At 38.8% G+C, this 27806-nt stretch overlaps 1 protein-coding gene across 1 annotated transcript in view; it reads left to right on the top strand.

Annotated features, from left to right (window-relative positions):
• The window catches only part of CTNNAL1 (catenin alpha like 1), a 50796-nt gene that overhangs the window by 9754 nt on the left and 13236 nt on the right, over positions 1-27806 (top strand). Inside the window, exons 2-11 of the mRNA XM_031450155.2 lie at positions 1125-1314; positions 7235-7422; positions 9916-10035; positions 12511-12600; positions 13646-13816; positions 15804-16004; positions 18122-18208; positions 21282-21440; positions 23477-23569; positions 26708-26858. Coding sequence (XP_031306015.1) covers positions 1125-1314; positions 7235-7422; positions 9916-10035; positions 12511-12600; positions 13646-13816; positions 15804-16004; positions 18122-18208; positions 21282-21440; positions 23477-23569; positions 26708-26858 — 1450 coding nt within the window. The remainder of the gene's footprint in view (positions 1-1124; positions 1315-7234; positions 7423-9915; positions 10036-12510; positions 12601-13645; positions 13817-15803; positions 16005-18121; positions 18209-21281; positions 21441-23476; positions 23570-26707; positions 26859-27806) is intronic.

Raw genomic sequence — 27806 nt, 5'->3', positions numbered from 1 at the left:
GGTGAGAATATAAATTGGTACAACCACTATGGAAAAGAGTATGGAGATTTCTCAAAAAATTAAAAAATAGAACTACCATATGATCCAGCAATTCCACTTCTAGGTATATACCCAAAGGAGGTGAAATCAGGATCTTGAAGAGATACCTGCACCCCTATGTTCATTGCAGCAGCATTCACAATAGCCAAGATATGGAAACAACCTAAGTGTCCTATGAGTGGATGGATAAAGATGTGATAAAAATATAAAATGGAATTATTATTCAGCCATGAAAATGAAGGAAATCCTGCCATTTGCCACAACATGGATGGACCTTGTAGGCATTATGCTAAGTGAAATAAGTTAGGCAGAGAAGGCAGATACTGTATGATCTCACTTATATGTGGAATCTAGAAAAGCTGAATTCATAGAAATGGAGTAGAATGGTGATTGCTAGGGGCCGGGTGGTGGGGAAAGTGGGGAGATACTGGTCAAAGGGTATAAATTTCCAGTTATAAGATGAGTAAGTTCTGGGGCTCTAGTGGACAGCATAGTGACTATAGTTAAGAATACTGTATTATGTTCTTGAAAGTTGCTAAGAGAGTAGATCTTAAGTGTTCTCACCATTACCACCACCACCACCACCAAAAAAGCCCTCAAAAAACAAGATAATTATGTGAGGTGATGGAAGTATTAACTACCCCTATGGTGGTATCAAATGCAATATGTTGTGGAAGCATTTGCAATATGTATGTGTATCAGATCATCATATTGTACACCTTAAACTTGCACAATGTTATATGTAAATTATATCTCAGTAAAGCTGGAGGGGGGGGGAAGGAGTGGCCTCAGAGCCAAATTGTCTGACTGTGAATTTTGGCTTCACCACTTAGCAGCTGTGTGCCCCAGCTAACTGCCCTCAGGTAAGCTTGGAATTGTTATTAATAGAAACATTGTCCTCAGGAGGGGTGCAGGATGATTTGCTGGTTGGCTTGGGTTGAGGCATTAAAACTATCAAGTTAGTCTATTAGGCTAGTGTAGAATGCTGAGATTAATTTTCTAGGCCTTTGGAATATAGTTTTTTTTTTTTTAAAAAAGGTATTGAGATAAAATTTCAGCAGGTTGCTTTTGTCTTTTATTTTTAGATCACCACACTTATTAATCATAAAGATAATACCAAAAAGTCCGATAAGACTCTGCAAGCAATTCAGCGTGTAGGACAAGCCGTCAACTTGGCAGTTGGAAGATTTGTTAAAGTAGGGGAGGCTATTGCCAACGAAAACTGGGATTTGAAAGAAGAAATAAATATTGCCTGTATTGAAGCTAAACAAGCAGGTATGTGGATATTGATGTTGAAGCCTATTTATACCCATTTTATTGCTTTGAATATAATGACAAATTATTGTTTTATTTTGAGTAAAGGTATGTACTGTGTTTTAGCCCTGTGATTACAGATGCCTAGGACATTAAAGGCCTGGTTAGCTTCCAGGAATATTGAACTTCTCTTGGACCCAGTCCCAAATCTGAAACATTGACTTCTTTCACTGGGCAGGTTGGAAGTCCACCATCCTTGCCATCAGCCATTGAATGCGAGAGGTATAGAGGACTGCGAGTCGTGGATTCTGCCATTAAGGAGCCTATTAGCTTGTTTACCACCACGTAGGAAATGGAGATGAAAATAAGCATGTTACTATCTCTACAGCAGACAAATCAGACTGACTTCAAATTTCTGGATGTCCCACAAGCCTCTATAATTGGTGGCACAGGAGTCTTAGAGAACCTGGGGAGTTTTGATGGATACAAACAGTTCAGCTTTGTGGAAGTATCATTTATCCACTTATACATTCAACAAGTATTTACTGAGTGCTAGCCATGTGCCAGGCCTTTTTCTAGGCCAGAGGGATATAGCCATGTAGAAATCAATAAAAAAGTTTGAAACTTGCGTTCTAGTGAGGGAGACCACAAACAAGCAAATAAATAGGTGTATGCATAATGTCAGATAGTGATAGTTATGATGAAAATAATAAAGCAGAGGAAGGGTTAGGAGATCAGACCAAAGGAGGTATATTTTAGAGAGGTCAGGGTTTCTCACCTTTGATGCTGTTGACATTTTGGGCTGGATAATTATTTGTTGATAAATCTTTGTTATGAGTGGGGGCTACCCTGTACTTTGTAGAATGTTTAGCGGAATCCCTCACGTCTGCCTATCAGGCGCCAGGAGATCCCTTCTTCCTGCTTTGTGACCACCAGAAACGTCTCAGCATTGCCAAATGTCCTTTGAGGGGTCGAAATGGCTCCCAGTTGGGAACTACAGAAATAGGGAGGTCAGGAAATCTCTCTAAGGAAGTAACATTGGAGCAGACAGTGATGAAATGAAGGCCCCAGCTATGTGAATATCTGGGGAAAGGCCATTTAAGGCAAAGAGAAGAGCGAGGACAGGTATGGCCTTCTAGGCAAAGATAGGAGCTTTGGACTGTGTTCTACATGTCATAGAGGGGCTAGTGGAAGTTTTTGTGCAAGGTAATGACATAATCTCATTGATTTTTTTAAAAGGACCCCTGGTGGCTCCTGTATTGAGAATGGATTTTATGGGGGATGAGGGTGAAATCAGAGACCGGTTAGGAGGCTTTTGCTATGGTTCAGGTGATAGATGATGGTGACTTGGTCCAAGTGATAGCATTTGAGGTGGTGAAGAGCGGTTGCATTTGGTTATATTGTCAAGGTGGAGCTGGTAGGATTTGCTGCTAGTTTGGATGTGGGCTGTGATGGGAAGGGTCACGGAAAACTCTAAGGTTTGGGGTATGAACATCTGGGTAAATGGTGGTGATATTAATTGAGATGAGCAATCCTGAGGGAGGAGCAGGTGCGTCTGGAGGATCATCCTGAAGGAAAGGGATGAAATAAGGCCAAGTGATATGGAGGGGCCAACCAGACAATACGTGGTCCTGAGTGTTACGTGAGTGACTTTAGGTGTTACTATATTGTTGATAGATTGAGGAATCTGGGGCTAGATGAAAGATAATAGTTTTGTGTTAGACATGTTTCTGGTAGTATGGAGGAAATGAACAAATGAAGGGTGACTGAGAGAGCACTGAGGCTAAAGCCAGGAAGATTAATATGGAAGTTTTTCCAGTAAACCAGGCTAAACCAAGGCAATGTCTTAAGGATATAAAAAGCAAGATAAGTACACTAAATATCCACTAAGGTGGTTAAATGATAGAACTTGGTTATTGATTAAAGGAAAGGGAGGATTCTGAATTGACTCTTGGGTTTCTATCCATTCACTGGGATATAGAATAGATTTTATGTGGGGAAGAGGGGATGGCCTTATTCTATTCATAATTTACATTTTGCCTACATAGTAAAAGAGATTTTAAATAGCTTATAATTCAGTATATATGTTTAATAAACCCATTAAAATAGAAAGTGAAAATAAATATAGTAGAAGCTTCAGCCAGCATTGTTACTCTAATTAAACATGAAATCTATCTTTGCAGTTCCTGGAAGGCAAGACAGAAATGTGGGAAAGAAAGGGTTATATAATTCTTATTGTTTGTTAAAAGGAAACAAACCAGCTTGTCAAGAGGAAAGCGACTTTTTTCCCTGGCACTGAGTTATTGTGTGGGAGCTTATACAACAGACATTATTACATAATGCAATGAACAATTCAACAGAAAATGCAGAGGTGTTCTTCATACTATTGTTTCTTAAGCAAACCTTTATTTAAAGCAAGAGTAGGGGTTTTTAAATGAAAGAGCAACCTGAGTCCTCACCTTATTGGCTTCATAATATGTCACTGTGCCCAGTGTAGGGTGAGAAAAGAGGCTGTGGACACCTTCGCCCGCTCTAGCAGACCGTGCTGTGCCGCAAGTCCTGTAAGCCTAGGAGCTCCATACAGGAGTCTTTCGGAGGCTGTCTTGGTGTCATGGGTTCCATATTTTGTCTCTTCTCCTGTGAAGTGACCTTTCCTTTCTTGGTAACTGCCTCATATAGTCAGTCAGGTAAGAGAATGAGAAAGGTGCCTCCTGGAGTTGTATGATATGGAAACCCTATTTTCTTTAAACATGTATAAATTTAAGACTTCACCTAAATCACTCCTGAAATGTTTCTAGCCCACTCAGCCCAGAATAATTACCTTTTCCTTGGGACCATTTAATACTTATTTGAGGGAAATAATATAAAGTAGTGATAAAAAACTGGGACTCTGGAGTCAATCCCAGCTCTTCCACTTGCTAGCAGTGTGGTACTGGGCAGACTACTAAACTTTTTTAAACCTGTTTTTTCATCTATAAAATGGGGATGTTGTTAGTGTTTATAGAAGTGTTTTGATATAATGCATGTATGCACTGACATATAGAAAGTGCTCAATAAATATTAGTTTTCATTGTAACTATTATTTTTAACTTTTCTTTCCCCGTGTTGAACTTCTGCATTGTGTTTTACTTTTTTCTAATTGAGGTATAAGTGACATATAGCATCGTATTAGTTTCAAGTGTACAATGTCATGACTTGATCTTTGTATATATTGTGAAATGATCACCACAGTAGATCTGGTTAACATTCACACATAATTACAAATTTTTTTTTCTTGTGATGAGAACTTAAGATTTACTCTTTAGCAACTTTCAAGTATGGAATACAGCATTATTAACTATGGCCACCAGGCTGTACATTGCATCCCCGTGACTTATTTTATAACTGGAATTTTGTACCTCTTGATACTACCCATTTCATCTATGCCCTGCTGTGTTTTTACTTTTCACTTGGATACTAGTCAAGTTTTACTTTTTTCTATGGGTGCTCAGAGAATATTTGTATTTGACTGACTTTGAATCTTTGCTATAAGATATAACACTAACTAGTTACATATAACAAGTCAAAAAATGATGGCCATAGAGCTATTAGACAGCTTTGTGACTTTTCCAGGGAACTAACTTTTGAACAGTCTCTACTTAGAGCAAGTTTATAATGTTAAAGAAGCATTTGACTTTGTTGGTGGAGCTAACCAAATGTTACCATCCCACATACTTAGGGCTAAATGCCTGTGCTTTAGTCAGAAAAAGGAAAAGTTAAAGAACACCATATGCCCAGGTTCATATGTAATATCCTTGATGATTGAGGGCTACAGGAAAAAGTAACATTTCCCAGGGGTGCGGAGGAAGCATTTTTATAGTTTTTGCTATTACAGAAAGATACTTTTCCTCCTGCTCCTTTCTCTGTGCATTAATATTTAGTTCTAACCTCTTTTTCTCTGCTTAATTTGCTGTATAAGCTTTGTACTAGTTACCTATTGCTGTGTAACATATTAACCCAAACTTAGCAACTTAAAACCACGAACATGTATTCCTGCAGTAGTTTCTGAGGGTCAGAAATTAGGAGCAGCTTAACCAGCTGGTTCTGGGTCAGTGTCTCTCATGAGGCTGAAGTCAGGATGTTGGCTGGGCCTGCAGTCATCTGAAGGTTTGACTGGACTGTAGGAGCTGCTTTCAAGCTCCCACTCTTAGTTATTGGCAGGCTTCCCATTTTTGCTGCCGGTTGACTAGAGGCCTCAGTTCCTCCCCATGTATGCCTGTCTGTAGTAATGGCTGCGTACAACATGGTGACTGGCTTCCTTCAGAGAGAGAGAGAGAACTGAGATGCTACCCCAGTGTCCTTAACAACCTAACCTTGGGTGTAACATACTGTCACTTCCGCCATACCAACCCTGGTGTGATGTGGGAGGAGACAGCATGAGAATGAAAATGCCAGGAGTTGGGGATCATTGGGAGCCACCTTGGAGGCTGGCTGCCGCAGACTTCATCTGTTAGTAGTAGAGCTTCAGCTATTGTCCTTATATGTAACCAGTCCATATCTAGTGGCTTATCTTTTGGGTTTTCCTGTGTTTCAAATTCCTATTGTCTGAAAGTGAATTTATCATCTCCCTTCCCATACCCCTCTGACTCTTTTAAGTGACTTAGGTTTGTAACCTTGAAGCCATTCTTTTCACTTTCCCTTTCCTTCTTATCTCTGTTAAGGTACTAATTTTAATTTTCTTTCCTCAGTATCTCCCAAATCATCCTTTTTATATTCCTATGACTACCAGCCTGGTAAGATCTTTCCACTTCATACCCACAATTAAAATAGCTGTCTGATTAGCAGCCTGGCTCTGAATCTCTCCTTTCCAGTCCATTTTATATGCTTCTATCAGACAAATCTTCCTAAATCTTGACTTCATTATGTCGCACCTTGTAATCTGTCCATTAAAATTTAGATACTTTTACCCAAGTTCCTAAGCTTCTTAGGTGTATGTAATAATATTGACAAGAGGGCTTTTGTGAGAAAATCAATCCGTTATGTTCTCAGATTTATTTAGGACTTAAGTAATGATCTTGAACATTACAAGATGATGAAAAAAAATTTTTTATCTTGTTAATTTAAATAGTAAGGTTTAGAAATAATTACAGTTTTGTTTCATTTTGGGTGACAACAAATATTTAAATTTTTTTATTGAGGAACAATTGCTATTACAGAAATCAAAAGGTTTGATAGCAACAGTGAAGAAGAGACTTTTTCTAGAGAGTTGGGTTCATTTGTTAGAATGGTTTATGTTGGGCATCATAAGTATAAATTCAAATAGCAAACCTGAGGGTCAGCTTGTGACTTGAGTTCTTAGGAGGGACACTTTTGCTATGTTTTCCCACCCAGTGCCCAGGCTGACCAATGGATGAACTTGCTTATTGTTTCCCTCTGCCTACGGATGAATGATTCTTCTAGGCCCCCTTTTCATGGAGGAAGCCTCCCACTGGGGCCCAAAGCCTTGCCTCCTCTCCCTGAATGTCCATAGAAACCCAGGTGCCTTCAGGTTGTGGAGATGGGCAGTGACCCATCCCACCATGTCCTCCCTCTATCCCCCGACTCCTGGCCAAGGCCTGGGCAGCTGCTTACTGCTCTGCTTTCAGGTTCTTCTTTGGTTATTGGCTCCTGGGATTTCTCTTACTCGGTCCTGTAGAGCGGGAGGCTTTTGGGATCACGTAATTTGCCATACCACTGGAAACAAAAGTTGTATTTTTCAAACTCAGTAAAGGCAACAATTTTTCACAGTTCTTAGGAATGTGCCGTTGGGCTCATCAAGGAGAAGCTATTTCTTGTTCCTGAAATAAGAGTCCAAAGCCAAGTTTCTACCCGTTGGGCACATTATCTTAAAGATTAAAGTCTGGATTTTAATTTGTGTTATCTTATTCTCAATTTAACTTCCCCTCCTTGCTTTTCACCTTAGGTGAAACAATTGCAGCGCTTACAGACATAGGCAGCTTGAATCATCCAGAATCTGATGGCCAGATCACAATTTTTACAGACAAAACAGGAGTTATAAAGGCTGCAAGATTACTTCTTTCTTCAGTGACAAAAGTGTTGTTGCTGGCAGACCGAGTAGTCATTAAGCAGATAATAAGATCGAGAAACAAGGTACTTGTCTTTCTGATGGTTCTACTTGTGTCTTTCACAGTTGGTCATGAAGTGTGTTTTTTTTTTTTTTAAGTTGAGGTAATTTGGCAATGCTTGTCTATTTTAATTTTTTATTATTCTAATTGTCTGTAGTTTAAAAGTGGTATCCCAGTGAAGTAAGCCCAAAAGAGAAAGAAAAATGCCCGAAGGGGGCAGGGGGTGGGAAGGGACAGACTGGGATTTCAAAATTTGTAGATACTAACAGGCATATGCAGAATAGATAGACAAGATTATGCTGTATAGCACAGGGAAATATATACAAGATCTTGTGGTAGCTCACAGTGAAAAAAAATGTGACAATGAATATATGTATGTTCATGTATAACTGAAAAATTGTGCTTTACACTGGAATTTGACACAACATTGTAAAATGACCAAAACTCAATTAAAAAATGTTAAAAAAAAAAGAAAAATGCCATATGATATTGCTTATATATGGAATATTTAAAAAAGGACATAAATGAACTACTTGTTATTTATAACTTAGATGATTTGTTTCTTAACTATGTGTAAGGACATTTGACTGCTTTTATGATTGGATTACTGCATTCTGTTGATTTTTATTTTGTGGTTGGCTCTATTCCTCTGATAACCATGTAAGTTTAAAAAGCTGAAGCTCTAAACTGTTCTAAGAAACAATGAACAGTACATATATGTAGATTTTAAAACAGTTTTATCTCTCAGAGTTGCTCTTCCTAGAATAAACTTTGTTTACCACCTCCCCCTCAAAAAAGAAAGTAACGTATGAAAATGTTGCATCAAAGCCACGTAGTGAGCTACACATGCAACTAAAAATGAAATCTTCAGAGACTGAAAACAGCTGAAGATAGCTTCTGAAAATGTCATATGATCTAAGGTCAGCTGTGTGTATTATTTTGTTATTATTTTGTACCAGTTTATACAATGTATATGGTAATGAAATGGTCTGTGTGGTTTAAAAAAAAAAAGTGGGGTTTAACCTATACCTGCATTTCCTAAATGATGTGTGTACTGGGCCTAGACTTTTGAATGCAAATCATGTTTCTTCTCAGAAAACCATTATCTACTTGTTGAGGCAAAAACTTTTCACATGTACAAATTTGGGAAGTAAAGCTGAGCACCATGACAATGTATGTAGTAGAAACCTAGCTGCTAAAAATACTGAATTCCTCAGTACCTTTTTTCCCTCAAGTCAGAGTTTAAGCTTAAACTTAAGAAATAGCTCAATCACCTAAAACCACAATTATCCACGCTACAAAATTTCTGTATGCAAAGTTTCTAAATATTACTGAATAATCACAAAATTTAGAGAATAGATTTTGACTCTCCCCGTCTAGCTAGACCTTTCCCAGTCTTTCGGATAATGGCCATGCCTCTCCATCCGCCAGGAAGCCAGGGTGTGTGCAATCACTTCTTTCCCTGGATAATTCCCTAGGCAAGGAAGAGGGCAGTCAGCCAGGGAAGGGATCCTTCTACTGGTTTGAGAACAAAAACTACTTGGCTGGTATTGAGTGAATTGGAAAGTATAAGTTTAAAGAGAAAAAGAAATCGGAGAGATGGATCAGGCAGTGCTAGAGGAATAGGAAAAAGCCTTCCTGTCTTTGGAAGACGGAGGTTCTGCTCACTGGTGGCAATCTGCCTTATCTGCGTGAGTCTCCTGGACTTCCTGAGCTGCCAGGGCAGATTAACACGCCAAGTGTCCATCATATCCTCGTTAAAAATACGTAAACACAGGATATCTGTGTTTTCTTTACCTATCTTGGTCTGACTAAAACTAATCCAGTACTGTTATTTTAGAGAAAAGTATTTGAAAATATGTTTCACATTTATTTACTTTGGTTCTAATGTCAAGAAAACACATACCATTGTTGGCTCTGTTACAGACATGCTTTCTATCCACCCCAGGGTGTCCAAAGCTTCTTGGCAATTAACTTATTTGACACAGGCGGTTTCTGATTGATCCAAACTGTTTTCTTGCTCCTTAGATCCCAAGTCTCCCTTTCCAGTCCTCACTCTGCGGGTGACCTTCCTTCCATTTTCCTGAGAAGGACGGGGTTGCCCCGATTCTGGTTCACTGAGCCTTAAAGCTTCTGTGTATCGTCTTTTAGCCTCATCCCCTTCCTAGTTCTTCGAAGATTTGATTATCTTAGCCCTGCCCATTCCCAGCTTCTCCAGACTTTGTTACATAAGTGATCCCTTCTCTTGTATATTTAATCATTTCTTTTACTTTTTTTCCTCTTAATTTTCAAGTAAGCCGAGTCTCCCCATTCTAAAAAGAAATCATTCTCTAAATGGTTCTAACCTTTGAATCTGCGTCTGCTTCTCTGAGCTCCTCCTTTTCAGTCTTCTCCTCAGGCTCTTCCTCAGCTTTCCTCTAGAATTTAGAATTTCTCTTTTTTTCCTTTCTCGGCTCAGGCTCAATGTCTCAGTCTCCTTTACATCTACACCTGGTAATAAAATATTCTCTGTTTGCAGGTTCTTGCAACTATGGAAAGACTAGAGAAAGTGAACAGCTTTCAAGAGTTTGTCCAAATATTCAGTCAGTTTGGAAATGAAATGGTAGAGTTTGCACATCTAACTGGAGACAGACAAAATGTATGTATTTCCACATTTTAAAATCTTGAGATACATGTATATTTTCCAGTTTGGATGGAGGTGTGATCTTCATGATCATTTGGGTTGGTTTCTTTGCTTATTAAATCTATAGCCTTGGTTTTGAAAGCCTTTAATAAACAAGCCAGGATAAAGTCAGTAGATCTGTATGTCTTTTTTTGCACACAGATAACATTTAAATATATTCCCACCTCACACACTGGGAAAGGTCATACTTGCCTTCAAGGCCCAGCTCAAGTACTTCCTCTTTTATGGAACTTTCCATTTGACTCTTCTACAAGGGCTCAGGCAAATAAATGAATCATCATACATATTCTGACAGTATTTTGTTATATAGCTCTGTTATTAGTCTTTCTGTAATTTGTTACTGTGTATTGTTCTGTTATTATATCTTTCTGTAATTGTATTCTAGGTACTAACCCAAGCATTGGGCTATTTGCATTGTCTGTATGTTAAGCTACTTAATATTTATGATCTCATTTAATTTTCAAAACGTCCCTATAAAGTAGGTGTTTTTATTACTGTCTTGAAACATGAGGAAACTGAATTTCACAGGATAATAAACTTTTCCAAGGTCACTCTTCTAGCAGATTGAACTCAGTTACATCTGATTCTAAAGCTTGTAGTTTTCCTACTACACCATAATATTAGCTCTTTGTAGGTCTGTTCGCCAACTCAGACTATAAGTTCTGAAGTTTAGGGAGGTGGAAGACTGTACCGAAACCAGGACTGACTTCTCCTTGTCAGGATATTTGTGCAGAGTCCATCTTATCAAGTTAAATATATAAATGACCTCTTCTTGAGACGCTTTGATGTCGAATTGTAGGCCATAGTCTTGGGCGTGAACTTCCTTGGTTGTAACTGGAGATGGAAGATGGGTATTGCCTTGGAAAGTGACAGGCTGGATTACGTGCTTCACTTAGTGCTTCTTGGACCATCTGGGTTTTAGAAGGCCTCTGTTCTGTCCTGTGCACCAGCCCTCTTTCAGACTGAGATGCCATCTTTTCTGATAACTTGCTGACACCACACAATATATGGTGGCGTGTGTGCCTTACAAGTGTTATGTATGGCGTGCCCACTTGGTGCATTGTCAGCTAGACCTACAGGGTTGTTTTTGTTTGTTTGTTTGTTTTGCCAGAAGTCCTGTCTAGTGTGTTAAAGATGAGGAATGTGTGGAAATTTTAGGAGTGACCTCAACCTTTATTTTTGACAGATACTCCCGATGGATGGTAGTCACACGTAGGACAGAGTCCTTTAGAATGTGACATTATGACCTGAATTAGCTTTTGGGTTGTATGCAGTTTCTCATGTACTGGATGTAACTTTGTTTCTTACTTTCCTATTAAAGAAAGCTGTATTGGGATGCAAGTGGATGAGAGTGATATTATTGTTGGGGTAACTTTGAATCTACTCTAATTTATTAAAACAAATAAAAAAAAATTTCAAACTTAGATCTTTGTTATTTGTAAGAAAGGCCTTTTCACCCAACTCACAAATAAGAAAAAACTAACAACACAGGTGAAAATTTTATGTGATCCAAATTTCAGTGTCCATGAGTAAAGTCTTGAACAGGACCACGTTAATTTGTTGATATTTTTTCTAGGGTAGCTTTCATATTAGAGTGGCAGAATTAAGTAGTTGTTTCAGAGACCAAATGACCCAGAAAGCCTCAAAACTTTATTATCTGGCCTTTTATTGAAAAGTTTGGTTGACCTCTGATTTAGATGGTTACAGCCAAATCATTATGAGAGTATTTGGTTGCAGATTTGATCAGCAATACGTGGGGACCTTTTGTGATCACACACATTCATATCAAGGGCTCTATGAAGAGAAACTCAAAGGGAAAAAAAAAAACAAAACACAGTGCCTACTTCAGAATTTGTATTCTAGTTGGGGAATAGTATATACCCAAGAAAATCCTAAGAACATTTTAGAGCGGCATATTGGCTGAGTTTAGGGCAAACAAAACTCATATGGAGATGAATAAGCATTTGGATGGGATTAATGAGACATGGTCCCTGAAAGAGCTGCCATCGAAGTGTCTATTTTGAAGGAGATAATAGCCCATAAATGCTCAATAAATAAGTCACTTTTAATTTAGTAAAGCACAAGATGGTTGTTTCTGGTTAGGAGTGAGCTGTGTTCACGTGGACACAAGAATGTCAGGTGTGCAGGCCACCAGGATGTGAGCCACATGGCAGCCTCCCCCTGGGCCTTGGCTCCTGGCTCTGCCACCCTGCATAAGGGCAGCTGTTTCTTTCCACTCTGTGGTGTTGATGTATTTACATTAAAGTGGTGATATTGTATGAAACTTTATTTATTTTTACCTTGTCACTTTTTTTAAACAGTGTTTACCTAATTCTTCGGTAGTATTATTATTATTGAGTAAATGATTTCTCAAGAAACTGGATTGTTTACATGACCCTAGGCTGCTTAGTGATTTTATTTCATTTTTAGGATTTGAAAGATGAAAAGAAAAAGGCAAGAATGGCAGCAGCTAGGGCAGTTCTTGAAAAGTGCACCATGATGCTTCTCACAGCTTCAAAGGTAAGAAAATTCCTGTTTTACTGTGTTGTAAATTAATTTGAAAATCTGATCAAATGCATTTAGTGTATATATTTTACGTTTTAAAAAGATCAAAGTAACAATTTGGAAAATAGGCTGTGATAGTCAAATCTCAGTTATTCTTTAATGAGGATGTTAACTTCCTTCCCCAGTTCCAAACATCAGGTAACCTATGAATCAGCTTTGATTGAGCAACTAAGCAGGAGCTGGCTTATTAGTGCTGTGAATTGAGGCCTGTCACGCTTGCCCACTGCCTGCAGGGTTTTGCTAGTCTTACTAGGGAGCCAGCACACGTGCTCTAGAAAAAGCTAGGCAAGTTACAATCTGTTAAGTAACAACAGAGTATTAAGTCAGCCCTTAGTTTGTTTATTCCGTAAATTCATACCTCTAATTCCTTATTCTACTTTTAACAAAATTGTCAATCAAGAGCTTGTAATTCCAAACGGCAGTCGACCAGCAAATCGGTACAATTCAAGTTGAACTGGTAAACATCTCATTAGCAGTTTGTTTAGAATTACCTTTTCTGCTTAAAATATTAACTCTCTGTTAGGATCAGTGAAGCCAGAGAAACAGAATTCACTGGAGCCTGCTTGGAAGGCTCTGTTCATAGCCGGGCCCTGGGATAGTTTTTCCTTCACATCATTTTTTGAAAGCCAAAGATGCACCCACACTTATGTAACATCTGTTCACTTCTCCTCATTCTTTTTTAGCCCTTGCATGTATAAGGCAACATTTTAAAAGTTTGAATCATGATGAAGATACAGGGTTCCCCCCCACAAACTTTTAAGTAAACAAACTGAAGTATAAAGATACAGTTTTACGCTCTGCCTTTTTCACTTAACCTTACTATATTGCCTTTTACTCATCCTGCTTCCACTTGTAGTGAGGAGCAGCAGCTGGGTGAGCCAGGGACACAGGAATTTTTGGTAAAGAACCATTTTTTATTAGCATGACATGCTCTCAGTAAGATTTTGTGTATTATGATATGGACCATATCTTAACATAAAATTTTTCAATTGTTTCAAAGACGTGTCTCAGGCATCCCAACTGTGAATCAGCCCATAAAAACAAAGAAGGAGTGTTTGACCGAATGAAAGTGGCATTGGATAAGGTAATTGAAATTGTGACCGAATGCAGACCAAATGGAGAGACTGACATTTCATCTATCAGTATTTTCACTGGAATTAAAGAATTCAAGGTAAGAACAGAGAGAATATATTTTGATTTTTTTTTCTTTAACTTCCCTTTTAGGTAGATATTACTGTACCAATGTTTTTGAGGAAGAAAGCTAATGTGTGGTAGAACCTTTCTTTAGAACCAGGGCTCTCTGGTCCCAAAGTCCATGGCCTTTCAGTTTACAGCACTTGGTCTGTGTTTATGCCATGGGCCCTACCCCACATCTCCTCCTGAGGGTAAGGAAACTACAGGGACCAGTGATTCTTTCAGAGTTCTTATCCCTGAAAGGAATCTTAGAGATTATTCTTCTAATCTTCTCTTTTTGTCAAGGCTGAGAGGAGAGATGTCTTGTCAAAGGTCAAAGGATAATCACGGAAACAAGCAGGGGTAGAGCCAGGACTTTGGCCTCTTGAGGGTGCATTTCTGGTTCTGGCCTGGGCCAGTGCTGTACCGAGGCCACTTCCACGAGCGGGCATCCTGCAGGGCTGACCGATCATGAATAGACTGGGTCTCACTGTCAGAGGTTATCTTCTCGGCATCTGTAGAGGGAAACAAGATACTTTTATGTATTCTGCACTTCAAATTTATGAACAAATCTTGTGAAACCATACAAATGAATGGCCTTCAAAAAAGAACACTCTACTAAGCTGCTATTTAAAAACATATATATGTTCTTATTAAAGGGAAAGTAAAAAAAACTTAACATAAATGGTATGTGGTTATCATGGCTTGGTTTTTATGTTGTCATTCTGTTTAAATTCACAAATTCTCAGGTTCTCATTGTCGATTTCATACCTCACTTTGATCCACGTTCTTTCCTAGCTTCAAAAAATCCTGTCTCCTAGGACTGGAGATAACTTGGGCCAAGAGGAGAAGGGGAAGCTGTTACTTCCCTGTGGCTTCTTGACTTTCCCAAATCTTGGTATTTTCATGGATCATGTTAAAATGTGTCATATGTAAGGATTAATTTGAAATAATATTCGTGGAAGGACTCTAAAGTGTGAAACAAATGTAAGCTATTCTCATCAGCTCAAGAGTTGTGCCCACGATCATGACCACGATCGTCATCATTTACTGCCTCTTGGCCCAAGTTGTTTCTGTAACACATTTTAAGGTCTAGGGATTAGATAAGGTTGAAGTGATAGCATATCTTAGAAAGCTGACAGAGAAAAGATTGTGCAAGTGAATATGTGTTCACCACACATTCAGGGAACTCTAAGCCCAGGATGGCTGAACTGAAAGGAGTTTGGGGAACTCAGAGAGGTGAGACAGACTGTTAGAACAAAATGTAAAGATAAGACCCTGGAAGATTTTTTTGCTTTGCGGTACAAATTTGGGCTTGATTTTATAGGTGGTGAGGAGCCAGTTAGTAGGAGGGGGAAATATCCAAAGGTGTACATTTTAGAAAGAATATACAGGCCCCCTGGTAGAGAATGTTTTGGTCATGAAGGTACTGTTGGAGACATAATACGAAATGTTGGGGAGATGAGTTAGGTGAGTGGAAAAGTTTTGTTGAATTAATAAAGGAAAAATGGTTGCCTTTCCCAGTCCCTTCTGTACCCTACACCCCCCCGCACCCTTCCCCCACCTACACCCTCCGCACCCTTCCCCCTAGGCTCAACACGTGTTCATATTTGGCTGTAACATCTGCCAGGACTTTGCCTTGGCATTTTCTCAGATACAAATCCTTTACCTGGAGGCTGGTTCTTTTTCCTACGGGTTGCTACGTGATAAGGCGAATGCTCTTTCTGTCGTAGTATTCACTAATCGTATAGGAATTTTTTATTAACAACTATAGGAAAGAAGCTCTGTGTGGCTGTTGGTGGCTCTTGAGCAATGTGTCCTTCTGGACTAGTGGACAATCAAGTCATCACTGGAGGCTGTATTTCTGCTGAGCTTTCAGACAGGGAAGGAAATTGCTAGCGCCTTGCTGGGCCCTGGGAGAAACCACAGCCCATCTGTAGGTGGGAATGTTGACTCATGTGGATGTATATCCTTTTTGTTTTCAGATGAATATTGAAACTCTTCGGGAGAATCTTTATTTGCAGTCAAAAGAGACTCTCTCTGCAACACTGGAAGCCCTACTGGAGCGCACAGAGGACTTCACTGATTGTGCCTACACCAGCCACGAGCACAGGGAACGCATCTTGGAGCTGTCAACTCAGGCGAGGATGGAACTGCAGCAGTTAATTTCTGTGTGGCTTCAAGCTGTAAGAACTTTCTTTCATCAAAGTAAATCCTAAGTAATAGCTTTTCCCTGAGCTCTGCGAGTTGTGGGAGGCACCATCATCACCGAGAGTATGAATGTGGTCCAGAGTGGGACCAGGATGTCTCATCCCTTTTCTGCTTCCTACTTGGCCAGAGTACGCTTCCTATCCAGCACTCACAGTGCTAGACATTCTAGGCCTGGCGGTCCTCATCCTGACTGGTCTGGATTCTGTGCCACCATCCCCGTCACTAGTTCACCCTGTTGTCCCCACTCTTGCACCAAACTCACTTCTGTAAAATTCCTCCCCAAAATGCTGCTTCAGAGTGAAGAGCAGAAAAGCAGACCCCTACCTAGAGGTTCTTGGGACCTGTATCTTACTGCTGGAGCCATTCAGATGTGCACAGTTCTTAACTCTGAGGACCGCTGATTTATAGACACAACAATTTAGAAAACTTTTTGAGGTCTAGATACAATGAAACCAAGGGTAGATCCAGCTGACAGGTAAAAGATTTTTCACCCTTGCACAGATTCCTGTCTCAGATTGGCGGGCAGCCACTTAAAGAGCCTTCAACAGGCTGCTGGTGCGCTTCAGACGTGGGAGGTTATTTGGGCAAGACTGGCAAAGATGGACAGAAGTGGGACAGACAGCGTAGGAAGTGTGCGCTCTTTCTTCTAGAGAGGGTGGGTTACAGATTTGAAAGGTAGAGGTTTGAGACACGTCTCAGACACCATTTGTTTATTTCTTAGATCTATTGTATGTCAAAAAAGTATTTAACATGGTTTACAACATACAGCATGGTTGGAACAAATCTGGAAATGACGGGTGAAAGCTTGGGCAGTAAGGGTGGGGAAGGGTGAATGTGCCTGAGAGGGCCCAGCAGTCTGCTCCCTTGTGAAGACATTGATTTATGAATGAAGAATAGTATAGATTTCGTTCATATTTTTTTGGCATCACAACATTGCAAATACTCATATTAACAGGGAATCGTGACCTAGAGCAGAGTGGTGTCAGGGATCAAAGCAGTATTTTGTGTGTAGTCTGAATTATCTATGTGGAATCTAATCTGAAGTGTAGATTGCTTCAGAGTTAAATTTTAAGCCCAACATGCAGTATAAAGAGTTTCTGTGAGGAGATGCTGTCTGTGTTGGGAATCTAGTTCTGTTAAGACTTAAATTTGCTATTAGCACCTTACACATATTTCACAAGCACTTAGATCTCTGATTCTGCATGTCAGATGTCAAAAGTTCATTCACTTTCTTCAGTTGTTGTTACTAAGTGCCTTTTCTATGCCAGGCACTGGAAATCTAAAGATGAATAAGATAAAATCTTTGCCTGCAAGAATTTTGCAATGTAGAAAAAAAGGTGTGAGACAGATATAAAAAAAATCTGTAAGTTGTCCTAAAAAAAGGTTCAGATCATATGTTGAGAGGACTTGAAGGAGGGTAAATTCGTGTTTAGCCAGAGGAATCAAGAAGCTTCATGAAGAGACTGACATTGGACTTTGATTTATTCAAAGAACAGAATACCTGCTACTTTCCAATTGCTGTGCCACGTATTGTTCATTCAGTGGTGAGCAGAATAAATGTTATCCCAGCCTTCACAGAGCTTACCAAGGCCTCGTGGGGAAGACACACTTCACACAAGGAAAATCAGAAAGTACATATGTAGTTGCAAACTAGGGTGGTTACTTAGAGAAAAGATCAGAGTGGGTAAGAAGAGGGTCTCAGTTACATTGTGTGATCTAAGGCCTTTCTGAGAAAGACATTTATATGAGGACTTGAAGATGAGTAGGGTTTTAATTTTTAACAAAGTTAAGAGTGAAGAGATAAACATTCTAGGCAGATGATAAAACAGATTAGTTTTAGATATAAATTTATTAAAGAAAATTAGATTTTAAAAATTCCCCTATTAAAGTTTAGAGTAGAAAAATATAACTAAATAATTAAAATTCTCTTTTCCACTCTAACAATAAACAAGTGAATTTTTAAAATCCACTTTTCCTGTAGTTCATACAGTGATATTGAAAACTTAGTATTACTTATAGTTCGAGTAAAATTGGAATTACCAGATGAAAAAGATGAGGTAACTCTTTCATATATGCTTTTAAAACTTTTCAGCAAAACAAGAAAACAAAAAGTGTCTCTGAAGAACTAGAACTCACTATATTGAAAATCAGTCACAGCCTCAACGAACTTAAGAAAGAAGTAAGTATAGTTTGAAATCTAGCCTCTTTTAATTCTTTGCAAATTGTCATGTTGTATGGTATGTATAAAATGCATTAGAATGACTATGTTCCTGTGCCCAGAAAATGGTTTTAAAAGTTTTCCTTTGACCTAGTTATTTTGAAGTCACTGTTTTATTAGTGGCATCATTCTCAAAGCATGTACACAAATATTTATAATAGACCCAAGCTGGAAACAGTCTAAATTTCTATCACCAGGGGAATAAATGGATTTTGGTTTATAACTGTACCAAATACTATTCAGCAATAGAAAGGAACACTGTGGGTACAGGTAATAACATGGATGAATTGTTCAAACGTTACACTTAAGTGAAGGAAGTCAGACACAGAAGTGTGTGTGTATGTGGGTGATTCTGTTTACAAGGAATTCTTAAAAAGGCCAAACCAATTTATTGTGATGGAAACCAGATCAGTGACTGCCTGTTGGGGGATGTTTATTGTAAAGGGGCATGAGAGAACTTTTGGGGGTAAATAGTAAATATTGATTATGTTGGTAGTGACTTGGGTAGAAATGCTTGTCAAAATTCATCAAACTGTACCCTTGGTACACTTTGTTGTATATACAGTGTATCTTAACAAAGCTGGTTTTTTAAAATATTCCTTTGGTTGAGACAATTTTCCTGTTTTTTAGATGAAAACTTTATCATCCAGTGACCTCTTTGGTCACTCTCTGGTAACTGAAAGTCACTTTAAGTCAGGGGTTTGCAAACTACAACCAGGCTGTCTGTTTTTGTAGGTCAAGCTTTTGGGGACACAGCCCTGCCCATCTGAGTTGGGTAGTTGCAACTGTGTGGCCTGAGAAGCCTAAAATATTTACTCTTTGGCCCTCTACAGAAAAAGTTGGCCAATTCCTGCTTTAGATCATAAAACACAATCTCAGTTCAAAAATGAGGTGTTCAGTCCAATATATTAATCAGTATTTTGATTCATTCAATTGTAGGACTTCTCCCCTCTTCCCCACTCCTCTCGCCCCACCTAGGGTTTTGGGGGAAGGTGTGACCTCTTGTCCCTTTTTCAGGCCCTTCATCCCCTGTTGTCTAGCTTCTGTTTCAGGTCTTTGCCAGGTTGTGGCACAGGGAGAGAGGGCAGTGGGGAAGGAGAAAGTTCTTAGCGACTGGTGCCCTCGTAAGATGCGCTGGGCTCAGAAGATGTTTAAAGCTGACTCTCTCTTTCATGAATACCTGAGTGTGTTCTGCAGAGCCTCTCCTGGTGCCTCCCTGCGCCAGCTCCTTGCTGCAACCCCTGTGCCATATTGCTCCCTCTACTTTGGGGTGTGCTGGAGGTGGGACTCCACAGTGAGCACCGTCAGTGCTCCAAACAGATCCTCCTCACAAAAACCTTTCTTCCACCTTATCTCTGATTTCTTCCTTCTCTTATATTTTTTAAGAGAGTCAAAGGGCTTGAGAGAATGAAATTGGTTTAGGGGCATTTCTCTTGTAAATCATACACATGGTGATGTTTCATTGATCTCTGCTGAAACTGTCATTTTAACATCCTTAAACATAGAAGGATATGGTTTTCTATGGTTTATAAAAAGCCTACCCATTTTTTTCAGCCTCTTCAATTTTAATTAAACTATTGTTAAGACTGACTATCAGTAGAGTATAAAATCTTTTGGTGTGGCTTTCCATAATTCTATTTTCCTTACCTCTGAAATGGATGTAACAACATCAACCTAGAAGACTCTTTGTAAGGACTACGGGAGATAGTATCTATACAGCTGTGTTCAGTAGCTCGCCTAGAGCAGGAACTTGGTGTTTATTCACCCGTCTTCCCCTGGAGTTGTTAGTAAGTTGTCTCCAGAACCGCTTGTAAGATTTACGTGACCTTGGACAAGTCACTTAGTCTCTAGGGACCTGTTTCATAGTCTGTAAAATAAAGGGCTGGCGTTAGGTGTTTTCTAGGGCCCTGATAATTAAACAAAATCTTTTGAATTCCTACGTGCATTTAATTTCCAAAGGAAAAGTGCATTTTAATGTCTTTGTTTCTGACCGTAATTATTCTCACTTGATTTCATGAATTCGGACTACCCTATTGTTAATTTTGTACAAAGTCTTGTAATTTGAATTGACATTGGATTACTTCCAGGAAAAAAAGAATCACTTCATTCAAATAGGCTTAATCAAAATCATATTTTCCTTAAGACAGCAAGAACGATCTCTTTCTGGTGAACTCCAAAATAACCTGGCATAACATTAGAAAACAAAAAGGCAGGGTATGGAGAAGGAAAGATTTTAGAGTTAATAGTACCCAAAGATACCCAGTGAGAGTGAGCCATGCTTAAAATCCATTCCACCTAAAGTTAAATAAAACCTTGAGGTTTTCATTACCCTTTTATCCATCATTTCTCCTGAGACCCAAGCATTAGAGACTTAAGTGCTGGATAGCAGTAGAGATAATTGGTGAGAAATAATATAGGAAACTGGTGAGTCCCTGGAGGGAAGGTGCTGTGTCCAACTTGTCATGTATGTCTGGCCTTTGGTCCAGTACCTGCCATAACGTAGGTATTTGATAAAATTTGTTGAATACATATTTGACTGCATTTCACAGTGATACTTTTTCAATGTCTGTTAAAAAACTTGTTGAAGACGAACTGCCATTTGATTTTCCTCTTAGCACTTTGAATACCATTCTCTTCATACTATTTTATTCCTTACTAACTTTAAGAGTAGTGGAAGCATTTTTTTTAGGTAAGAGAGAAGCTGTGTGGGAAAGAACTGGTTGATAATAGGATGAAAAAAGGACCAGGCTACTCTGCCAGGATGACCAGCTCATCTTCTGCAAACAGCGTTATTGCCAACACCAGGGGACGCATAGATGTCAGGATCCCACCTGGCCTTGGGAGAGTTTGCAAGCTCCCCAGGGCTATGTAATTCCACTGTTACCACAGGGAACTTCACTCTTCCCCCTCAGCTGATCGAATGGGACTGCTGAGGTTGCTACTCTGGTTTTTAAAGTGCTCATGAAGTTTTTGATCACAAAACCTTATTGTTTGTTGTCTTTCTTTCATTACCCTTCATCCCCCACATCTGCAGCTTCATAGTACAGCAGCCCAGCTGGCAGCAGATCTGTTAAAATGCCATGCGGATCATGTGATTCTAAAAGCATTAAAACTTACTGGAGTAGAAGGAAATTTAGAAGGTTTGGCTGAATATGCCTGCAAACTCTCTGAACAGAAAGAGCGGCTTGTTGAGGTGAGTAATAGGTTGCTTGTTAGAGAAATTGTAGTTTAATGAAAGCTGTACTATCATCAGGGACTATTAACACAAAATATAATTTTTGCATTTTCTCTCTCTTCTTTGGAATTTTAAAGATATAATGTTACCTCTTCTGTTCTTACAACAATCTAGCCTAAAACAAAACAACAAAAAAAAATGCTAGAGCCCACAAAAGACCTTTTTTTTTTGATGGATGATTAGATCCACTTTTATTACACTGTTTTCTGCATTACTATGGACTCATTTAAACAGTTTTGTTAAAATAAGTCAAAAAGTAGCAGCACATGTAATATTAGGAGAACTGGTATAACTTTGAGGGACAGTTTTTGGAGTAGAGCACAGCCCAGCAGTGCAACCACTCAGTGATCAGAAATTGGGTAGTATTGGCCATCACTGATTTCTGCTCATAAAATGCACTTCTTAAACTTAGAGAGATTAGATCTTGAAGTAGAGCAATGGAAGTATATCTTATGACCTTGTTTAATTTGAATCATGTGGGTCTCTGCAGGAAAGAGATGGCACCCTCAAATTAGGTTAATTTAAAATGGATTTAATAAAGGAACGATTTGCAGTTGCACGGACAGGGCGTGGAGGAAACCATGAAAGTGCAGAAATTGGGGAATTAGTGAGAGCAGAGCTGGTATGACCCCTCCACCGAAGTTAACAGGGGGAGTGAGTGGTTTCTGGAAACTGGAAGGGCATAGAAGTCTTTCAGAGAGCTACCTCGAGAGACCCGTGATTTTAGGACGAGAGACCCAGACGGTCCAAGGCGACCCTGCAGGGAAGGAGCATGAGAATGAAGGCCCTTCCTCGCCTCATCCCTGCTGGTCTGTGGCCGGGGCCTCCCATTGGCCGAGCACAGCTGTAGACCACATGTGTCAGTCTCCCAGGGCGAAGGCAGGTTTGAGAAGGAAGAAGAGTGGATATAGAGGGACAAAGAGAAAACGTTCATCACAGTCTTCCTTCTCTGAACCTCTCCTGTTCTGCCTATACCTCTGTGATGTGTTACAGGCGCTTGACCTGGCACTTTTGTTGTAATTCTAGTTACTGATTGATATTCTAAGCCTTCTGTCTGTTGAGAATGTCAGACATTTGTTGGTGAAAAATGTATGCTTAACCCATGTATGTATAAGGCATATATATGTGTATATATTCCCCTTGCGTATGTGAGGCATGTCCTCATCAGCTTGTATATAAACGCACAGATATGAACCGCCTAGCTGTTCTCATTATCTAACGTACCCTGCTCCCCGAAGGAGACTAGTGGTTAGGACGAAACTTTAGACGAACTAGACTAGTTTCCTCTTCTTTACTTGTTTACATCTGAAAACTGCTAGGGAGCATTCTTAAAATGACCATAGGCAGATATTTTAAAAATAGGTTTGATGCTGTTTTGTTTATAAGCCAAATATTATGACTGTAGGCAGAGTTGCTGATTATATAAATCCTGAAGCAAATCTTTTTAAGAGATAAAAAGATTTTGTTTCTAATTCTCTATTTTAAGCCTCAAGATTTTCAGTAATTTTCACTGATACAGGCTCTTTACTCATTACTTCAGTCTTGCCTAATCCAGTGTTACCTGCAGTGAAAGGTGTATTAATTGACTGTGAAGATAAGTGTTATTTGTTGGCAGAAAGAATGTGTAGCTTGTGGTGACTGACATAATTTAGCTGAGAGACCTTGGGTAAGTCCTTCTCCAGGCCATGTTTCTTCATACATGAAATATGTGACCATATATCCTTTCAAAGATTCCTGCTGATTCTGATATTCTTTGACCACCTTGCCATGATCAGATAGGAAGTACAAACACTAGGGTATATGCTAAACCCTTATTCCTGCCTTGTTCCTAGACTCTGTCGGTAACCAACATAGTATTAAATTTTCTCATTAAAGTACAGATTTACTTTTGTAGGTTTTAATAAGTTTTATTTTCTTTACTATTTATAAACTGATACTATTTGTTGTGAAGAATTAGAATGTGAAAGTTGAACTGTACAAATGCTTTCTCGTAGACCTGTCGATTGTTGAGACATGTATCTGGGACAGAACCTCTTGAAATAACCTGTATACATGCAGAGGAGACATTTCAGGTGACTGGCCAACAGGTACGATCAACAGCAGATTGTTCTTTCTATACTGTGTTTTATCTGAGTGTCATAGCAAGTTGTGCTGAACGAAGACATAAATGATTCTACATAGCTACAGCCCAAATCTACTGGAAGAAATGAAAGTAATGGAATTTTTGTTGGTAGTGTACCAGAACATTCTGTTGGATTATCTGGTCATTTGCCAAACTGGAGGTTGGTCCATTTAATTGATGCCCTAGTTTATACCTATTTAAATGATGCTGTTTACAATGCAGGTGATAGTAACACGTTTGAAAACTGAGCTATCATAATGTAACAGGCCATAAAAATATTAGTATGTTTTGACCCAGTAATTCCTAAGGACATAAGGAGATTAAAAAAAAACAAAAATAAAAACAGTTGTTACAACATTATTTATAATAAGATTCAATTGGAAGCAAAATAACTATCTTAAGTTAGGCAAATAATATATTACAACATTAAAATAGTAATTATGGTAACTAGAATTAGCAACATCAAAAAACATTTCTTTAAAATGTTAGGTGAAAAAGCAGGATACAGACTTGTTTATATGCTATAATTGCCACTATATAAAATGTGTATATGTGAGAAAATGACTAGGAATGTGCAGAAATGAAAGTTCTGCTTGCTTGGGAGAATTGTGAGGTTTTTTTCTGGAATTTTCTATAATATTACTTTGTTTTGATAATTTTCAAAAGCATTTTAAAGGCTGATATCCCGTACTCTAAGGGAAAAAATGAGGGACAGAACTTCCTTTCTTTTTTGGGCTAAGCACTAGAATATAGTTTATCAGGTGTTCTTGTTTCATTTGTCACGGGCTTACTCCTAATTGCATTATTGGATGATAGATGTTGAGTCCCGGGATTTATCGTTGAGAACAGTGAAAGTAACTTAGAGACGAAGGACACATGTGCCTTCCAGCAGACCCATGTTGGATGCTGGAGGGAAGATTATATGCTTCCCTGTAGAGAACAGTGTCAGAGGTTTATCATGGAAGCAGGAACTATATATACGAGTGACCCTCAGCAGTGACCATCTGCTGAACATTTTATTATAACCAGAGGATCTCTGTTTATTAGGAGAAACCAAGGCCTCAATACTTACTTGTCCATTTGAGAGTCATCCTACTTGCCTTAGCTATAAGCGTGTTTTAGTAGAACTAAAGGATTTAACTCTCCTGCCGTATGCAATCCGCTCTTGTTATCCTCAGGCCCTACTTGCTATTTGGCTTTAACTCTCTACTTACTGTTCTCATTGCAGCAGGGATATTAGGCAAAGCCATATTCTCTTCCCCAGGGTGGTGACAAAGCCTGTTGTCAATTTCTATAACTTGAGAAGCCTTTTGTGTTCCCGTAGCCTCAGCTTTTATTCCTAGTCTTGGCCATCTGTCTCACAAAGGGATAATTTAAGGAAGTAGAACATGCCTCTAATATAATTTATATTATTTCTGGATATTTCTGCTTTAGCAATGTTGCCTTTATATTTCCTTTAAAATGTTAGATCATATCCAGTGCACAGTTGAACAGTTGGCACACTGTACAGTGGCTCCTGGTTGAGAGGGCAGCATTGCTGAAATGCAGCCCTAGTCCCCTGGCAAGCCATGTGCTTTCCTTCCCTGAAGATGGTGAACCGTGTTCTACTCATAAAGCTGCCACCTGCTTGTCATGCCTGTGCCTGTGGGACTGCCCGCCCTGAGCACACAGGTCTAACTCTCTCGAAGGAGCTGACTCTGCCCGTATCAGTTTCTGAAAGCTCTCCAGTGTCTCCCTATCTTGATCAAAGTCTGTCCTTACTGTGAATGTTTCCCTATCACATGGCCACTGGTGACCTTCCTTTTTTCCATGTCGGTCCACTCACTCTGGCCTACTGGCTGTTGTTAGAACATACCAGAAATGCTCCCACCTCAGCAGTTTCCCTAGCTTCCCCCGTGGCTCCCTCACTTTCTTCAGTTCTTTGCTTACACTTCACCTTAAGTTAGTGACCACCTAACACCCTCCATCCACCTTACCCTTTGTTTTTATACACATTGCTTGTCATCTTCTAAGATATCTGATAATTTACTTAATAGATTTTTAATTGTCTGTCCCCCCACATGTTAATGTGAGCCCCATGAAGAGAGGTACATTTATCTGTTTCATTTGCAGCTGTTTCCCTGAACCTAGAACATGGGTACAGTGTCCGGCACATGGCAGATGAATGAATAGCTGTGTATTAGTTACTTGGTATCTTTGGGCCTCAGTTTCTCTGGCTGTAAAATGGGAATAATGCTTATTTGGGAAGGGTAGTATTTTGTTTGTGTGTTTTTGAGAATTAATACTACTGTATCAAGCACCTAACACAGTACCTCAAGAATATATGTACCATGTACTCGTAGGTGTGTGTGTGTGTTACTACTACTACCATTACCACCATTGCCACCAGTGCTACTACCACCACCACTACTCCTGCTGCCCCACCACTGCTGCCACAATTACTACCACTACCAATACCCTACTGCCTACCTCCCACCATCACCACCACCACTGCTGCAGTGTACAGTGCGCACTGTGTAGTCTGAGTATAGCTCTTTGAATTATGCCATGGGTATAGCTTTGTTGAAACAGAGCTTTCCTTGAATAAAGATAATTGCTTCCTTTGACACAACATTGTAAAATGACTATAACTCAATAAAAAAATGTTAAAAAAAGATAATTGCTCCCTGAATAAAGGCTTCTGAATAATAATGCCTACAATTTATCTATAGATAAGATTATAAGAAATAGTGAGTTCTGTTTACTAAGATGGTAAGAGATAGTTTGTTCTCCTGGGTATGTCTGCAGTGCCCAACATGGAGCTTATGTGTGGAAATTGCTTCCTAGTTGTGTACTGAGTTGATTTGAACAATACAGACTGAAATTTGGTTTCTAATGTGATTCTGAGAGCTAAGATTTTGAAACGCACACCAGTGTATATTGTGGTTTTTTTTTTTCCCCTACTTTATAAATTTATTTTCTGACAATTCAGTGAGGAGCCAACATATTAACCTGGATATTAACCGAAACTATTTCAAATCAATTTGCTACATCTTAACCATGGTTGAAGACATTCTTCAAAGAGTGATTTGCCACCAAATCAGAGATTATTGTGTTTCTTTAGATAATATCTGCTGCTGAAACTTTGACGTTGCATCCATCGAGTAAAATTGCTAAAGAAAATCTAGATGTATTTTGTGAAGCCTGGGAATCCCAAATTAGTGACATGTCAACACTGCTGAGAGAAATCAATGATGTGTTTGAAGGAAGACGAGGTGAGAAGCTGCCCACATATTGAAATATATCAGTATTTTAATGTAACTATTAGTGTTTTAATGTAACTATCAGATGTAAAATGAATAACTTGTTATAACCCAACTGGGTTATTTTTATAAAAGTTATGAAAATATTATTTGTCCTTCATTTTAGTATCTAAGCAGTAAAATTTATTGTAGAACAGTCTTGCAGATTTCTTTCAATTAATATTAACACTAACTTTCTTATTGAAATTAAGTCATTTTATATTTCTTCTAAATTGTTTTTTAGTTTTAATGTAAAACCTCTTCTGTAATACAGTGCTTCTGATTTAATTCTACTAATTCTGATTTAATTCTACTAACTTCATAATGAAATGAATGTAGTTATTTGATTTTCAAATTGCTTTCCTTCCACTTGGATGGAATCTCTTTCCTTGATGACTACATAATCTTGGAATATTTCCTTTGGTGGGTAAGTTCATTGGTATTTCTACAACATGTAAAATAGAACCATACAATGTATAGAGGTCATAATTTTTACTCTTTATTTTAGTATCAACTGGGAGTTTTGTTTATTTTCCATTGTACTGTGTGTCCTGTTATGTATGTTCTTGTTTTTACATATTTTTTCCTTTCTAACAGTTTCTGTTAGTGTCAAGCATGCTTGTTTTTTTTTAAATTAAAATGTCATTTAAAGTCACAATAACATCAAATTATATGTTTATTTTTACTTATTTAAACATTTCATATTTTAAAAAATACTCATGTAGGATGATGGCTGATTTGCTTAAAAATCAGGGAGTGGTGGACTTTGTAGATATTCTATAATTTGTTAAGTGTAATAAATGCTTACCATGCTTCTGTGTTTAAAGAGTTGTATGACAGCTAGTCTGCATGGCGTATCGTGTTCAGGCTTTGATAAATGGATTTTTATGTGAGGTGAGTTTCATACATTAAAAGGTAAAG

The sequence above is a fragment of the Camelus dromedarius genome, chromosome 10 (genome assembly GCF_036321535.1).
Source record: "Camelus dromedarius isolate mCamDro1 chromosome 10, mCamDro1.pat, whole genome shotgun sequence".
Lineage (NCBI taxonomy): Eukaryota > Metazoa > Chordata > Mammalia > Artiodactyla > Camelidae > Camelus > Camelus dromedarius.
This window is presented reverse-complemented; position numbering and strand designations above follow the sequence as displayed.